The 16,140-nt window shown below is 37.6% G+C and overlaps 1 protein-coding gene across 2 annotated transcripts in view; it reads left to right on the top strand.

Annotated features, from left to right (window-relative positions):
- The window catches only part of ulk1.L (unc-51 like autophagy activating kinase 1 L homeolog), a 50,693-nt gene that overhangs the window by 15,472 nt on the left and 19,081 nt on the right, over positions 1-16,140 (top strand). For both annotated transcript variants that reach the window (XM_018262399.2, XM_018262392.2), the window contains exons 5-10: positions 318-354; positions 5,658-5,831; positions 8,865-8,938; positions 10,767-10,868; positions 14,789-14,847; positions 15,866-15,948. In XM_018262399.2, coding sequence (XP_018117888.1) covers positions 318-354; positions 5,658-5,831; positions 8,865-8,938; positions 10,767-10,868; positions 14,789-14,847; positions 15,866-15,948 — 529 coding nt within the window. The remainder of the gene's footprint in view (positions 1-317; positions 355-5,657; positions 5,832-8,864; positions 8,939-10,766; positions 10,869-14,788; positions 14,848-15,865; positions 15,949-16,140) is intronic.

Here is a 16,140-nt window from a genome sequence, read left to right as displayed (position 1 = left end):
ACTTCTCGGTAACTTATCCTTATATTTTACAACTTGGGTAATTTATTGACTAAATCTATCTATATATATATATATATATATATATATATATATATCTATATATATATATATATATATATATATATAGATTTAGTAGATATATATATATATATATAGATCACAGAACTTCCTTCTTAACCCAGTTTACAATGATCTTGGTTGGCATCATACCACCCTAGATAACGGATTGATACTTTCAGCTTTAGAGTTTTTCCTTTATTGCATTTGGAAATTATTGTCGAATTTTATGTTCATTATATTTTTATATTCTTTTTCAGTATTGCAATGGTGGAGATCTGGCAGATTACCTTCACAGTAAGTAAAGTGTTTATGTTGAAAGCAAACTTAAGGGGGCAAATTTACTGGAGGGCGAAGTGGCTAACACTAGCGAAAATTCACCAGCGTGACGTCATTTAGGCACTTCGCTGATTTACTAACGGGTGCTGGCATAAATTCGCTAGCGAGGGAGACATATAGCGCTACTTTGCACCCTAACGCCAGGCAAAGTTGCGCTCTGGCGAAGGGACTACGCTAATTCACTAATTTGGCGAAGTGCAGCAAAGCTGCCACTAGCGCATTTTCTGCGCTTAGTGAATTTGCCCCAAGGTAGGGAGAGAACTCACACACCCAAGAGCTTCTGATAAAGTGAACCCCAGGTGCTCGGTGAAAAAGGAATCGGCTACCTCAGGACCAGTATTGGAAGGAAAACGCAATGACTTGCCCTGCTAGCATTACCCCTGTGTGCCAGTGAATGCTTTTTCCTTCAAATGCAAACTCAAAACATAAGTATGACAAACTCTTCTGGCATATTAGGATAACCAGGTATACTCATCTAATGCACAAAGTATCTCAAAGCATAAGAAAGAATGCTACTAGGCATTTTCTCCATTTGCATATTTCAACTCTCCCTGCAACGTCTGTTTGATTTATGAGATACAATGGTACTGGTTCTTGGCGTTCTAGTACTAGAGCATTTGTAGTCCAACAGCCATCAGTAATGGTGCTTTTAGTTGGTTCACATTACACATTACATTTCATGTGAAATGACAGAGGCAGTTTCAGTTTCCACACCAGATGAAATACATCAGCTGAAAAAAATGTCAATGGTTCTTTTGCCTAAGGTTTTTCAGGTGAATTTGAGTCATTTTTCTAAGAAGCTTGCAATACAGTTCAGTGTTACATGCACATAATCTAGAAGAGCCGTTAGCAATCAAAATATGTACACCAACGCTAACCTCTCAAAAATCAAAACATATTTTCATTGTTGACCGCACTGTAATGGAATTTTAATTGATTATTTTTGAAAATGGTTCTTATATCCATGATATATTATAGTTCCCCTTTAATATTACAAATTTGGCTGTGATTTTAAAATGGCTTTAGTCTTCATTAGTTTGATAGAACCAGTAGTTACAAATACACCACCTCCATAACTGTCAGTCCCTTAGTAACACTCCAATTCAGCATAGCCCTACCTTTCTTTATCCAGAAAGAAATATACATTACCACCATATGGGAAGTTAATGGTTAATTCTTCATAAATTATTCATTTGTTCATTCAAGTCTCCAAGCATTGCCTACAGTTACATTCAATATATTCCCATAACAAACTCATTTGCTTTAGGGCGATGGTTAACCTCATCCCTGTCATTCTAACATTTATTTATCACTATTTATCATCATTATGAATTTCCCACAGCATTCTGGACTTTACCAGGAGTTCCTCTGATACAAGACAAGTAGAAACAGTTCCCCAAGCCTAGAAACATAGTAGACATAGTCCATCAGAGAGATGGAGCAAAGAAAGTTAAGAAATATATACCTGTATATTTTTTTCCTGTAATAAAGCATACCCTTTGCAGATTTAGCTGTTTTTCACAGGTGTTGGCAGTAAAAAAAATGGATCACTCAGTGCATCTTCACTGTGATCCATTTATACATAATCATTGCTTTTATTACCTTCCTCCAAGTCATGAACAGTTCAAGAAGATACCTTGCAGAACACCATTGTAGAGCTCTACTCCAGTTAGAGAATGTACCACAGCTACTTTCTGTGCAAATTCCTTTAGCTGGATCTCTGTCCATCTACCAATTGCACCACCAAAACAAACAACACAGCTTAGGTTATTTGTAAGCAAGTTAATTCTAAAGCTAAATCAAAGGTATATTACATACAAAAAAATAATAAAACATCCCTTCAGTATCAGATGTTAGAATAATGCTGTGGGGATTGAAAAGATGCAGATAAGGTGTCTTGTGTCAGGCTTGTTCTGGCATGTTTAAGTGTAAGCTAAGAGAGCGTATGTATATTTATAATTTAAAATTAGGAGTAATTCTGAGACAGTAAAGTATTTAGTGGGAGGTATGGCGTCCTCTTGTTTCATGCAAAGAGAATATAAATAGTAATATGCCCGTAGTAAAACATTAATACACAAGCTTTTTTTTGCTTAATTTGTAGTTTTGTAGCTTTAATTTTTTTTAATTATAAATATGTTCTATCCGATCTGAAATTTCAAAATCCTAAATATTCTGAAAGTTTTGAGTTTTTTTATTAATGACTGTATCGCTGTAGCTTACTGTCCCTAAAATGTAACATTATATGGAGACATTGAAAGCTTTGGTTTGAAGCTCTCTTAAGTGCCCATCTCATTCATTTCTGAAGTTGTTTATAAGCTTCATAGACATTGTATTTTATTCATTGTATAAAATGATAAAATAGGAAGAGGTGTAAGAAACTGAGTGATCAGCTCTGAAAATCAAATGTGTGTGTGTTTGTCTGTCTGTCTGTCTGTCTAAAAGGCTGATCCATTGTCCGTCCACAAACATTTAGGCTATGGAAGGCAGTGGATCAGCTTTGTGTGCCATTAGCCCAGTTTTTGTAATGAAGTTTGAAATAGTTAAGTACTGACTGATGAATGTGATATGCATGTGATGCAATGGGTGAAGCTTGAGAACCACTGGTTCCCTACAGGCAATAAACCATTCTAAATAAACACAGACGAGACACAATCTGTTGTTCGTGACAGCCATAACCTTGCCATTTCTCTGTACAAGTAAGCAATGTATAATAAATATTTATAAACAGATCTCTGCTTACTGAGATTGTAAGGTTATTAAATAAGCACTAAACACAGTCTGTCTGTAGTGTCCCAGTCTTTCTCTGTTTTTTTCTATGGAGGAAATTGTTTATATAAAACAAGTGCCCCTGATCATTGCTTACACTAAATTGCCAGCCCCTTGGCATGTGTTAATACATGTTGGCAATACAGTAATATTACTGGCTTAATATTATTAAACTAGGAAAACTGTACCTTCAGAACAGATACAGATATGGGACCCATTATCCAGAATTCTTGGGACCTGGGGTTTTCAGGATAAGGGATCTTTCCGTAATTTGGCTCTCGATACATTGTCTACTCAAAATTATTTTAAACGTTAAACGCAATAGGGTTGTTTTTCCGCTACTAAGGATTAATTATGTCTTCGTTTGGATTAAGTACAAGTTACTGTTTTATTTTAACAGAGAAAAGGAAATCATTTTTAAAATTCTGGATTATTTGATTAAAATTGAGTCTATGGGAGACTGGCTTCCCGTAATTCAGAGCTTTTTTGATAACATTGGTTGAATCCAAATAATGTGCTGTTGTTTCCAATTCCTAGACAGACAAGGTATTAGGACATTGCACAGCACTAGACCCGTGAGTGACCCGTACATGCAGTTTGTCCTGACCCTGTGAAGCAGACCTTGTGCCAAAAGTGATATGAAGAGAAGAGATCTAAACAAACTGCTCCATGCCTGGGAAAATCATTTCATCACAGTGTCAGTTCAGAGAAATTAACTTCCCAGCACTTAAGTCAACATAATGTTCTGGGATCCAATGCATTCCCATTTAGCGAGGGCTACTGAGTGTGCTTGTCACTGTATCCTCATGGGAGTGTCTACGTGAAGTTCAATTTATTAAGCTGTGGTTTAACCCATTCAACTTATCGGACTGATGGCACATTTTGCACACTCATAAAAGTATGTGCTGTTTCTATAGCCACATATATTTCTGTAGTATTCAGGCATTTTCTCACACCATTGGCACAGTGATTTTTAATCATGGTGTTTTCAGTGATTTCATGCAGCAGACTAAATACAGCTTCAACATAAGCAAATCCAGCATACCCTGTGATGTACTTGAGACTTCTCACTGTAGAGCAGTGACCCCAACCAGTGGCTCATGAACAACATGTTGCTCACCAACCCCTTCGATGTTGCTCCCAGTGGCCTCAAAGCCAAAGCTTATTTTTAAATTACTGGCTTGAAGGTTGCCATTTCACATAGAGGGTATCAAATGGCCAATCACAGCATTTATTTTGTGCCACCCAGGAACATTTTTTATGCTTCTGTTGCTCCCCAACTCTTTTTATGAGGCTCACAGTGACCTCCCTGAGTCCTGAAAATACACCCACCTCTGCTTTGGAATCTGCTGTCGGCTATTGATTTATTTTTTCAAAAACGGCAAAAGTAAAATTATGGATCAAAAACAGATAGCGGTGCACAGCATATATCCCAGCATACTTGAGAGTTGCTGCCCTTTGCACCACATGTACCTAGTAAGAAGTATCTCATTGTGTAATGTTTTGGGAACAAGGCACAAGTCTTATGTCAATGGCATTGCTAATTTGCCAGTGCGTTAAAGCTTCTTTCTTTTAAAGGAATAGTTTGTAGCCTTTTCACAAAGCATTAATACTAGTGGACCATTTCAGGGAATATAGCCCCTCTGTCTTGATGGAAAACTCATTTAAAATGATTTATCAGGGGCATGAGTGAACAAGACACAAGTTAACACTGGATGCTTACAAATGCCTCAGTACATAAAGACAAGATTCTAGTTATAAAAAGATTCCTTATCAGGAAACCCCCAGGTCCTGCTCATTCTGGATGGTCCCATACCTGTATATTGTGTTCTATAGGATTATTATTGCATGATGCCCCTCATGCTTCATTCATAAATAAACTCAAAAGTCTTTTGGGATTACAAAATTCAAACTGAGCATCAGCATCATGTTTTTTACTGAAAAGACAGTTCTTTCAAAACATTAGTTAACACTTCTTATCATATATCATGTAATACAGATGAATAAAATATACCGTTTGGCTTAGAGCACATTTCTGATTTTTTCTCTACTTTAATCTCAAACCGTTCCCACGCCTGCTGGGGAGGAAAGCCTTCCATTTCCTGTGTTGATGCAACAAAACATCTACTTTCATAAGCAAGGCCACTTATAGATCACCGTACTGGCTAGAATTACCACATTCACTGAATCATCACAAGCTGGGGAATTGAAAATGTTGCTGATACATGGGCTGAATGTCCAGATAATCAGGCTAGAGTACTCAGAATAGCTGGATTACAACAAACAAATATCCCTATGAGCTACTGAAGCCAATAATACCATAGAAAACAGTTTGCTAGACCATTTTTGAGCTGAAAAGGACCAGACTGGTTATATAATTCTACATCTAGGTTGTAGGATTCATTCTATTAAACAAATGGATTTCAGTAAAAGCTATGAAATTTGTTTAAGAATTGAACATCAAATCTCATATTTTTAAAATGTTCCCCTTTTAGCCATGCGGACACTTAGTGAGGACACCATCCGGCTTTTCCTCCAGCAGATAGCAGGCGCCATGAAGATGTTGCACAGCAAGGGCATCATTCACCGTGACCTGAAACCCCAGAACATACTCCTATCTTGTTCTGGGGGGCGCAAGTCCAACCCCAACAATATTCGCATTAAGATTGGTAAGAACCGTGGCATTATTCTTCTAGATGACCTGATTATACTGTTACAGGAAATGCACTGTATCTGAAGAAACTAAAAGGGGATTATCAGTCATTGCAGTTAAAACACATCTTATTTTTCTTCTCAGTGACCCTTAAGTCTATTGTCTAACCATATTTTCCTACTCAATATTACAGTGGAAATAAACAGGGCAACTTATGTTTTCAGGCTCTGGAGAACATTTTTGAATTCTTCTCATATATGTTATTGCACCAGTTTAAACTCTCAATTCATATTTTATTGTTCCCATGTTATTTCACCTCCCACTAGGCATAGCCAGTGTCATAAAATGCATAATACAAGAATCATGCTGATGTGGTATAAAGGCCATATCTTACAGGAGCCGTGGACAAGTTATCCTGGCATTGTTTCAACTTCCTGTCATGGCGCCATGCTCCACCTCTAAATATAATAACAGGTTATTAAAAGTTAAAAGACTTGAGGAAAAGAAGAAACTGTCGTGTAGAATCACTCGGAGAAGAGTTGTAGGTGGCAGCACTAAAATGTTACAGGGTAAAAAAAACCTTTTGTAATCTTTTGAAATTCCCATGTTTAATTACTGACATAATTACGCTGGGAGTCAAAGCCGGTTAACCGGAACTTTTTATAATTTAGTAGTGTGCCGCGGTGCTCATTTAGCATATGCCTTCAAGTTCATGTCCTGATTGATTTCCTGTAAGAAGATCACACCATCTTATTATTTGCTTCATGCCTTGTAGTTGGCTACATTTTTTCCATTATGCCAAATAAACTGGAACAATGACTTATTAAGCCTGACAGCCATCAAGAGAGGTAAAGGGAATCTTATACATTAAACAGAAGAATATGCTCCCTGATAAAAGAGTCCTTGGTGCTTAGCTTGATGGTAATGTTCATGTTGCATTAACTTAAAACATTTTAAAAGGCAATGTGATTTGCCACAGAACATCTCCCCCGAAGAGATCAGTACTAGACAGAGAACATTGGAAGGGCCAAACTGTCCTTACAGAGGAACTCACAGGGGGCCCAGCCAAAGAAAACAGCTATCAACCCTTTCTTATTCTTTCCATAAGCTTATAAATCACTTGTGAAATGTATCACTGTCTATAGTTAATTATCGAACATGAATGTCTAAATCTCTGAGAGGCCTCAGGAGACTCAGTCTGTCTACGTTTCTAGAGTTTTGCCATGTATTAATTGAAGGGAGGCATTTCACAAAAACAAGTCCTTAGCATATATGCATTCAAGATATATGGTATTCGCATAATGCAGTAAATATTTTTGTGAGGCAATACACCTTTGTTTGAGAGAGACTCATTGGAATTCTTTTTGTTTTGTTTGTTTTTTTTGTTTCTATGTATTCAAGCTGCAAGAGCAGTATTGTGGATCATGCAGTACACAAAGTGTGTGCTCTCGCTGCATAAAAATGGTGCACTTTGTAGTGGGTTGCACTAGTGTATGAGGGTATCTGCAAGAAATAGACACACAGATAACGCTTTCACCTGGGTGCTCATTTTCATTTGTCATAGTTCATGCTAATCACAGCACTAGAGTCCACCTAACAACTGCTCGAGAATACCATGGTGTGCATTATATGCATAATGGAGTATAGGTATGGGACCTGTTATCCAGAATGCTTGGGTTTTCTGGATCTTTCCATAATTTGGATCTTTATAGCTTGTCTACTAAAAAAAAAAAATAAACCTTAAATAACCCCAATAGGATTGTTTTGCCTCCTGTAAGAATCAATTATATCCCATTTTGGATAAAGTACAATGTACTGTTTTATTATTACAGAGGAAAAGGAAATCCATTTTAAAAATGTTGATTTGATTAAAACGGACTCTATGGGAGATGGCTGTCCCATATTTTGGCGCCTTGTGGATAACGCATCCTATTCCCAGACAGGTATGGAATCCATTATCCAGAGAGCTCCGAATTACGGAAAGGCCGTCTCCCATAGACTCCGTTATAATGAAATAATCCAGATTTTTAAAAAATATTTCCTTTTTCTCTGTAATAATAAAACAGTAGCTTTTACTTATCCAAACTAAACTAAGATATAATTAATCCTTATTGGAAGCAAAATCATCTTATTGAGTTTATTTATTGTATAAATGATTTTCTAGCAGACTAAAGGTATGAAGATCCAAATTATGTAAACATCCATTATGCAAAAAACCCCAGGTCCTGAGCATTCTAGATAACAAGTCCCATACCTGTATATATAATGACACAAGGCAGTGAAAAATACACCTGTGACTGAGCCATCTGGGAATATTAGGGTTAGTTCACACTAGGAGATTTTGTCGCCCGGCGACTAATCGCCTCGTCCTCTGGGCGACAATCTCCCAGAACTGCCTCAGCGTGTCTTCCCATAAGCTATAATAAAAAGTCGCCTACGATAAAGCACACGCGGCGCTGCGTATTCCATAGTCGCCCGAAGTTGCCGCGGAAACTTAGGGCGACTTCGGAAAACGCAGCACCGCGTGTGCTTTAGCGCAGGAGACTTTTCATTATAGCCTATGGGAAGACACGCTGAGGCAGTTCGGGTGATTGTCGCCCAGAAGACGTGGCAATTAGTCACCAGGTGATAAAATCTCCCCGAATCTCCTCGTGTGAACTAACCCGTATGCTTAATTTAAGGTATAAACTGTGTGTGTTTACTATGGAGCGATCAAAATTGGAATAATTAAATGGGAAACAGTTAATATACTAATGCAGAATAAACAATAGACTTTTTTTTATTCTTTCTTGTTTCTACTTTTAGTTTCTGGCAACAGTCAGGATGTATGCTGTGATTATACAGAGCTATAAATTGAGCCTAAGGTTGTATGCAGGGTCATATACTATTATTTATTGACTTAGAGGTCTGCAACATCCTAAAGAAACTAGGATGGTAATACAGTAATCCTTATTATGGTTACAATGACTTTTCTACAAAACCACCATTACCCCCAGCCTAATGTATTTATTATGCAAGTCTGGTAAATAACTGTTTTTTTCTTTTACAGCTGATTTTGGCTTTGCGCGATATCTGCAGAACAATATGATGGCAGCCACTCTTTGTGGGTCTCCAATGTACATGGTAATATGCTCCAACACTTTTCCTGAATTTTAATGTGTAATATAAACTGAGGTTGTCACACTAGAGTAACCCATAAGCACCCATCAGTAATATGTTTTGGTGGTTGGTATAGAATAGGAGGGGACTGTTATTTGCTGTCAAGTTTTGTTATGTGCTAAGTGAAGAGCAGAAATGGGATTTTTTGGCTTATTTAGTCGTTTCAGCAGAGGTTGCTGAACTATGTGGCAAAGCTGTGAATGGTAGTGGGATTCACTCTAATTATTGTCATATTTGATGCTGAAAAGTGATGTGCTGTTTTGGATATTTTAAAAGTACAGTAGGTTAATTGTGAGTATAGCTCTTACCGTTTTTGAGCTTAGGACAGTTGAAAAAGTGTCAATCTGATCCAAAAAAATCCCTCTCTAGTTCGATGGATTGATATGTATCCTTCAAACAGTGACAATGTCATTTCTAGTAATCTGTGGATTATAATATGCACCACCAATAATAACCTAAATTCAGGGGCTCCTAGAAGAAATATTCACTGTGACTGTATTCTATGCTTTTATTCTGTAGCCAGCAAGTGTGCTCTCTTAGATTATCATCCAATCAAGGAGAAGTAGATATTAACTCTTTCAGCCCCGAGTATTCACCTGTGTAACATAATATCAAATTCTTAATGCATGATTTAAGAACTTTTTGGTACATACTTGGGAAACTTTAACGCTAGTGCCATTCTTTTAAACAGATAAGTGTATGGACTGAAAAAGTCAGTCTGCAGTCTGGTGTCCTTGGTTCCTTCCTGTCAGAGGAGTCACATTTGCCATTGCTGAAGTGCAGCCTGATGAATGGCATTTGTGCAGCATTGCAAAACAGTTGGCATGCACCCAGAATGTATAATAGTTATTCTATCTTGAAAACCTTTATTGTCAGTCTGGTCCTGTTGTATTCCTCAACTGTGCTCCAGGGCAGCTGCTGTGGTTTGCTTAGTCCAATGTAATTCACTGCTCTCCGCCCCAAACAGATGGAGTCTGCCATGCACCTTGCTGAATTCTAAGCAGCTGGTAGATAAAGGCTTTATCAGTTAGAGTTTGTAGCAGCTTTGTTGAGCAGCCTTCCTGTTTTTGGCTTTTCCCTACCTAATATGTGATATTACTGCTTTGTATTCATATGTGTGTGCACCAATGTCTGATGTGTAAAATCAGGTAGTTCAATATTGTTTTTAATTATGATCACTGTATATGCAGCTCATATGGGGGGTCTTTGCCATAGGCCACCTACAGCCTTCAACTGTGAGTGGTCTACTTGGAGCTCAATAATAAGAAAGAGCTACAGATGTTTTTATTATGCTGTGCTGTTATTATGGTTATACCTTTATGAGCCATTAAACATTATACTTCTAATTGAGAATGCATCACCTAATATAAGGCTGAATTAAAGTAAATCCCAGAATGTTTTTCTGGCATGATAATATTGGTCATGGTATGTCCGTCTTTAAAGTGTTTTTACCTATGCGAAGTCATGGCTTGTCGCTCTCGTTTTCTCTGGGGAAGCAGATGCTTTCCACCTGATTACTGAACCTGTTAGTGAGGCATGTAATTATTTCACTTTTGCTAAATAATAACTGCCTTTCCTATAAATTCTTGTCTGCCTTCCATTATTAACTTTAAAATGACATCACTGTACCTTCCTTTGAAAATGTATAACTGCCCAGCAGATTTGAAATGACACACGTTCATTATTTTTATTCTTGTTGAATCATTTTCTTAGGTTGTAAGTGTTTTATATTCTCAGAAACTGTAAAACAAGCAAGAAATAATTCTATTTTTTTTTGTTTTTGCTGCGTCAGGCTCCAGAAGTCATAATGTCCCAGCACTATGATGCCAAGGCAGACCTATGGAGCATTGGCACCATCATATACCAGTGCCTAACGGGCAAGGCTCCTTTCCAGGTAGGCATTAGAAATACCCAAGGCCCACATGTTCATGTGCATTTTAGATAGTATTAATATTGAATCTAAAATAGCCCGTTATTGTATAAATATTGTGTGTTCTTTATTAAAAGAAACTCAATGTATGGAATGTATTTTGTGGCAATAGTTGTTCATACCCTGAACTTTTTGTCACCAGTGATGACCGGAACACAAATCACTGAGTTGGAAACAGAGTAACAAAAGAACCATCAGTCAGCCATTGTAACCAGGATATAAACAAAACCTTCATTCCTCAATAAATGTGGCGCTGTAGCCTAGCTTGTATTTTAGCATTAGAATTGTAGCAACACTTGTGATTTATATAAATGAGGTAACTGGTGTCTGATTCTCGCTCCTACAATGTAACAAGCCATCTGTTTATAGAAAAATACAGAGAATTCATGAAATGTGGAGTTACATGTGCAAGACCCAGCTGGAAACCCTTTTGGTCCTTTCCTTGAAACATCAAATAGAGAGAGGAGGAGTACACACAGTATAGGGTTGTTCCTAAAACTGTGGTAGAGTAGATACAGCTCCCAACATCCTCTGCCTGTCACATACACTTGCTGTGGGGGAGTCAGGTGGGAGTCATAATTAAGAAACATAGAACCTTTTGATGGCTATTCCTAATGTCAAGAAAATGAAAGTTTAAGTGAAGATTCTTATAATTCCCATGTGATTTATTGTCAAGATGCATCCCATGTGTGCAAAGCAGTTTGCATTATCAGTTTCACATAGTGCAAGGAAAGTACCTTCATCTATGAAATTGATTGCAGAGTAGATCTGTTTCTACAAACAAATCACCAGTGACCTCTATGATCCCCAGAAGGAGAGAGAGAGAGAGAGAGAGAGAGAGAGAGCGCGCATAGGCAACATACTTGCACTGTGCACATTCCAGTGTTTAGCAGCCATTCTTGTCCTAAATGACCCATGGGAATGTTAAAACTTTAGTGACCCAGTTAGTCAGCCAGTGGGTGTGGAAACACAAACTGATGCAACTTTCGAAGAAATTGCCTCTAGTATTAAGAGTCAGGGTGCCCTGTGCTGTGCGTCTCACTCCAGCCTGCAACTCTCCAGCTCTCAGTGTGGCCTTTCTGGGGCGCACTGGAAATTGTAGATCAAAACTATCTGGAAGGTAAAATTCCTGTGTGAGGCAATTTGGCTTGAGGATGAGTATGGTAAATAATATTTAAATCATGCAGTATATTACAGTGTGGCCAGATCAGTGGAAATACCATGAATGAAGTGTCTTTTAGAAAATATTAAACACCAAAATGTTAAGGGGGGATATAAAATACAGTTACATATTCTGAAACTTAATATAAAAATGAAACCATAAATTTAAGTGAAACATCATGAGCCATTTAGTGTTACAGGCCAGCAATAGCTGGTGGGTAGCCATTTTAGAATCCCATTGTCCTGGATTTACAGAACAGGGGTTACAACCTGGCAGCCCTCCAATTGTTAGGGTGATGCAGGGAGCTACAGCTGGGCATCATCTTCTAGCACCTGAAGATTAACTGGGTTACCTGTAAGATCGTGGAGGAAAGTAATTTTTAGGTGAAAATCAGTCCTTATAATGTTTAGTCTCCTAATTATCATCTACATTTCTGACAAACTATAAAATTTCACTGGACCTATATCTGTCAGGAACAGACATAGTTATCCAAAGTACATATTGTTAAAACAAAAGATTGATAGCCTAAATTCCACTGGATCAGAGACCTGTGGTATTTGAAACTCTGACTTTGTTTGGACAACAATTCCCAGCATCTCCCAAAAGCCACATTCTGAAGGTGCTGGATCTGAACAATTGTATGAAGGTTTTTGGAAGTGCTCAGTCGCCGTACCCAAGAATTAAGATGTGTATAACGTTATATTTCCTTCACATCATTTTTGACTTTTTATCTCTGACATGGACATTATGTTTCAAAGGTCAACAGGCACAAAAACATGGAAATATGCCCTCTAAATATTTTTTTCACATGCACAACCTACACAAAGCAAAAGGGATAGGATACATTACTGAATTGTGAAGCACCACAATTAAACTAATCAGCCTTATGCAACAGAATAGAACATATTCAGGAGAGAATAGTTAGCTGGTCAATCCTATTTGTGAATCTCTTTGGAGCTTTTGGCTCATAAGAAGCATTTGTTTAACAATGTTTTTAATTCAAAATTTTTCTCGTTTGCCTTCTGTGTTCTGGTGTAGATTTAAGGCTATTTGCGTTGTAAGCTTTAACTCAGATATGCCTTACTCTACAGTGAATTAACATAGCAGCAGGAATTTGCAAACCTTTCAATGGGCCTCTGTATTTCCCTGAAAAGCCATTTTTTAGCTAGATTCTGCAGCCACTCTGGTTCAGTTAACCCTTCCAGGGCAGTTGCGTGAACTAAATTATGTCTGAAGCGCAGACATTTGCAACACTGTTATTTATGTGCCAAATTCCTTTTACAGAGATTCTATTTGAATACCAATTCATAGGGGGGGGGGAATGCTGAAAGAAGCATTAATATACAGTATGATATTCTCTTTAAAGGGGTTCTTCACCTTTATATTAACGCTCAGTATGATGTAGAGAGTAATATTCTAAGACAATTTGTAATTGGTTTTCATTCTTTATTATTTGTGTTTTTTGGGTTAAATTGCTTTTTATTCAGCAGCTCTGCAGTTTTCAATTTCAGCAACATGATTGCTAGGGTCCAAATTATCCTAGCGTAATAAAAAGTAGTACAGGTATGGGACCTATTATCCATAATGCTCAGGACCTGGGGTTTTCCAGATAATGGATCTTTCCGTAAATTGGATCTTCATTCCTTAAGCTTACAAGAAAGTCATATAGATATTAAATAAACCCAATAGGCTGGTTTTGCTTCCAACAAGTATTAATTACATCTTAGTTTGGATCAAGTACAAGCTACTGTTTTATTATTACAGAAACAAAAGGAAATCATTTTTTAAAATTTGTATTATTTGCTTTTAATGGAGTCTGTGGGAGACGGCCTTTCCCTAATTCAGAGCTTTCTGGATAATGAGTTTCTGGATAACAGATCCTATACCAGTAGTAGTAAAAACAATAACAATAAATAGCCTTACAGAGCATTTGTTTTTAAGATAAAAAAATCTATAGAAAATAAATAATGAAGATCAATGGAAAAGCTGCTTAGAATTGCCCATTCTATAACACACTAAAAGTTAACTTAAATGTGAACCACCCCTTTAAATGTATCCTCATATTGAGCAATCTTTACCCAATTAGCCATTAGGCAGTAACCTTAATGCCAGTTGTAGTTCAGCAATATCTGTAGTAAAAGGGGTTGCTCGTCCCAAGTAAGTGCTATTTCATGTTGCAGAGCTCTATAATTAAGATTGTATAATTAAGTTCACTCTTTACCTGTTGTATCAGTCATTGGTTATTATGTATATTCAGTGTATATACCCATTTATTATACAGCGCCGCAGAATATGTTTTATAATTACGTGTTAATAATAATAACAACAACAAAAATAAATATTTACATCATTCAGGGCAAATAAAGTATCCTGCTTACTTAGCAATATAATGGAAGCATTTATAGTAAAGTATAATATGCTTATATTATAAAGACCATGTTTCAAGTTATGCAAATGGTACCATATTTTGATAGGCACTAATATAAGGGAGACTTTGCTCTGTCGTTTCCTCGCTTGGAAAATAGACACAAAATACCCATGTGGACCTGGCTAATTATTAGAGAGGTTTTTTTGTAGGCTTTAATAAAGTCCAGTGCAAACTATCTGGCCTGTGCATAATTGCATGGGGCAGATGTTAGGATATACACCCTTGTTATAACATAAAGTTGGTTTCTAATGGTCCTGCAAATGGTCTGTGAGTAAAACTTGCTTCTCTTTCTAGGCCAGCAGCCCTCAAGATCTTCGTCTGTTCTATGAGAAAAACAAGAACCTGACGCCCAAGTAATCATTCTTCCAGCATTGCTGCTGTTTTTCCATTGACTTACTCTGTTGACACCTGCTGATTCTGAACTAACCTCCCTAGTTGTCTGTGAGAGGGGCATCAAATATTTGGCACCATCTTAAGCATTCCATAGTTAACACTGCATAACCGCCTTCCATCCCTAGGGGCAGGTTATTTTAGGAAACCATTTTTTATTGCATTAGATCCTAGTCGCTTGCAAGGTCAGAGATTTGCGCTGTTTTGTTTTATTTAGGGGATATATGAAATACATGAAAGATTAAATAAGGAGAGCTGTGCTTAATATGGTTCTGGGTAACACTGGGCACATGATCTATGGCATTGGGGAAGGTGGAGTCCCAAGCTACCTTACCGTATCACATTTTCAGTCAATTCTGGGGTTATGAAATACATTACAACTGTGCTGGGGCTGCCTGTTGGCCATGGCTGTCTCAAGACTTTACCACCAAAAAGGAAAGTTTACTCTAAATCAAGACTTGTATTTTCCTAAAATAATTTGCATGTGAGTTGCTAGGAACATATTGGCACTCTACTGGATTTGTATCCATCTGGGACATATAAAATAAGGCTGGTACAGTCTGAAAGGCTTTTGCTGCAAGTTTTGCTCCCCCCTTACAAATGATATGCTTCCTCTGATCATATCAAATTATTAAAACTTCCCTCTAGAAGAATGAGAGGCCTTGCACCCTCCTTCCTAACATCATGTTTGATATTTGTGGTCTCCTATAACGTTGAGACACCTCTTTGTCTTGTGTCACACCTCCTCCAGAAGCATACCTTGTATCATGCATGGGAGGGTGGAAGCAGAATGCTGCTCAGGGACCTCACAAATGTTAAATTTAAACCTGGCAGCCACGATCCCCCTCTCGCTTTTCACTTGCACAGGCTGCTTGAATATTCAGCTCAGCATTTTCTCTACTGTGGCAGTTCACTGTCTCTCCCTTTTTTTCCGTATGTGGTGGTCTTTATCTAAGCTGTGTGCGTGTCTTACCTTTATAGCATCCCCAGAGAAACATCATGTCATCTGAAACAGCTGCTATTGGGACTCCTGCAGCGGAATCAAAAGGATCGAATGGAGTTTGGTAAATTATTTTTTTTAAACATTTCTCTTATGTATAGCAATTTGGTTAGGTTTCCTTGATTCGTAGTTGCAGGTCCCTAAACATTTTATTGTGATTTTTTTAATTTCTTCAACCTGCTCAGGGTGGCTTCTATTGATAGATACCTCTGGTCAGCTAGTGAATGGTTACAGTGTCACTCCCCTGTTAAACTGC

Source organism: Xenopus laevis, chromosome 1L (genome assembly GCF_017654675.1).
Source record: "Xenopus laevis strain J_2021 chromosome 1L, Xenopus_laevis_v10.1, whole genome shotgun sequence".
Lineage (NCBI taxonomy): Eukaryota > Metazoa > Chordata > Amphibia > Anura > Pipidae > Xenopus > Xenopus laevis.
Note: the sequence above shows the minus strand (reverse complement) of the source record. Positions and strands in the feature narration are given on the sequence as shown.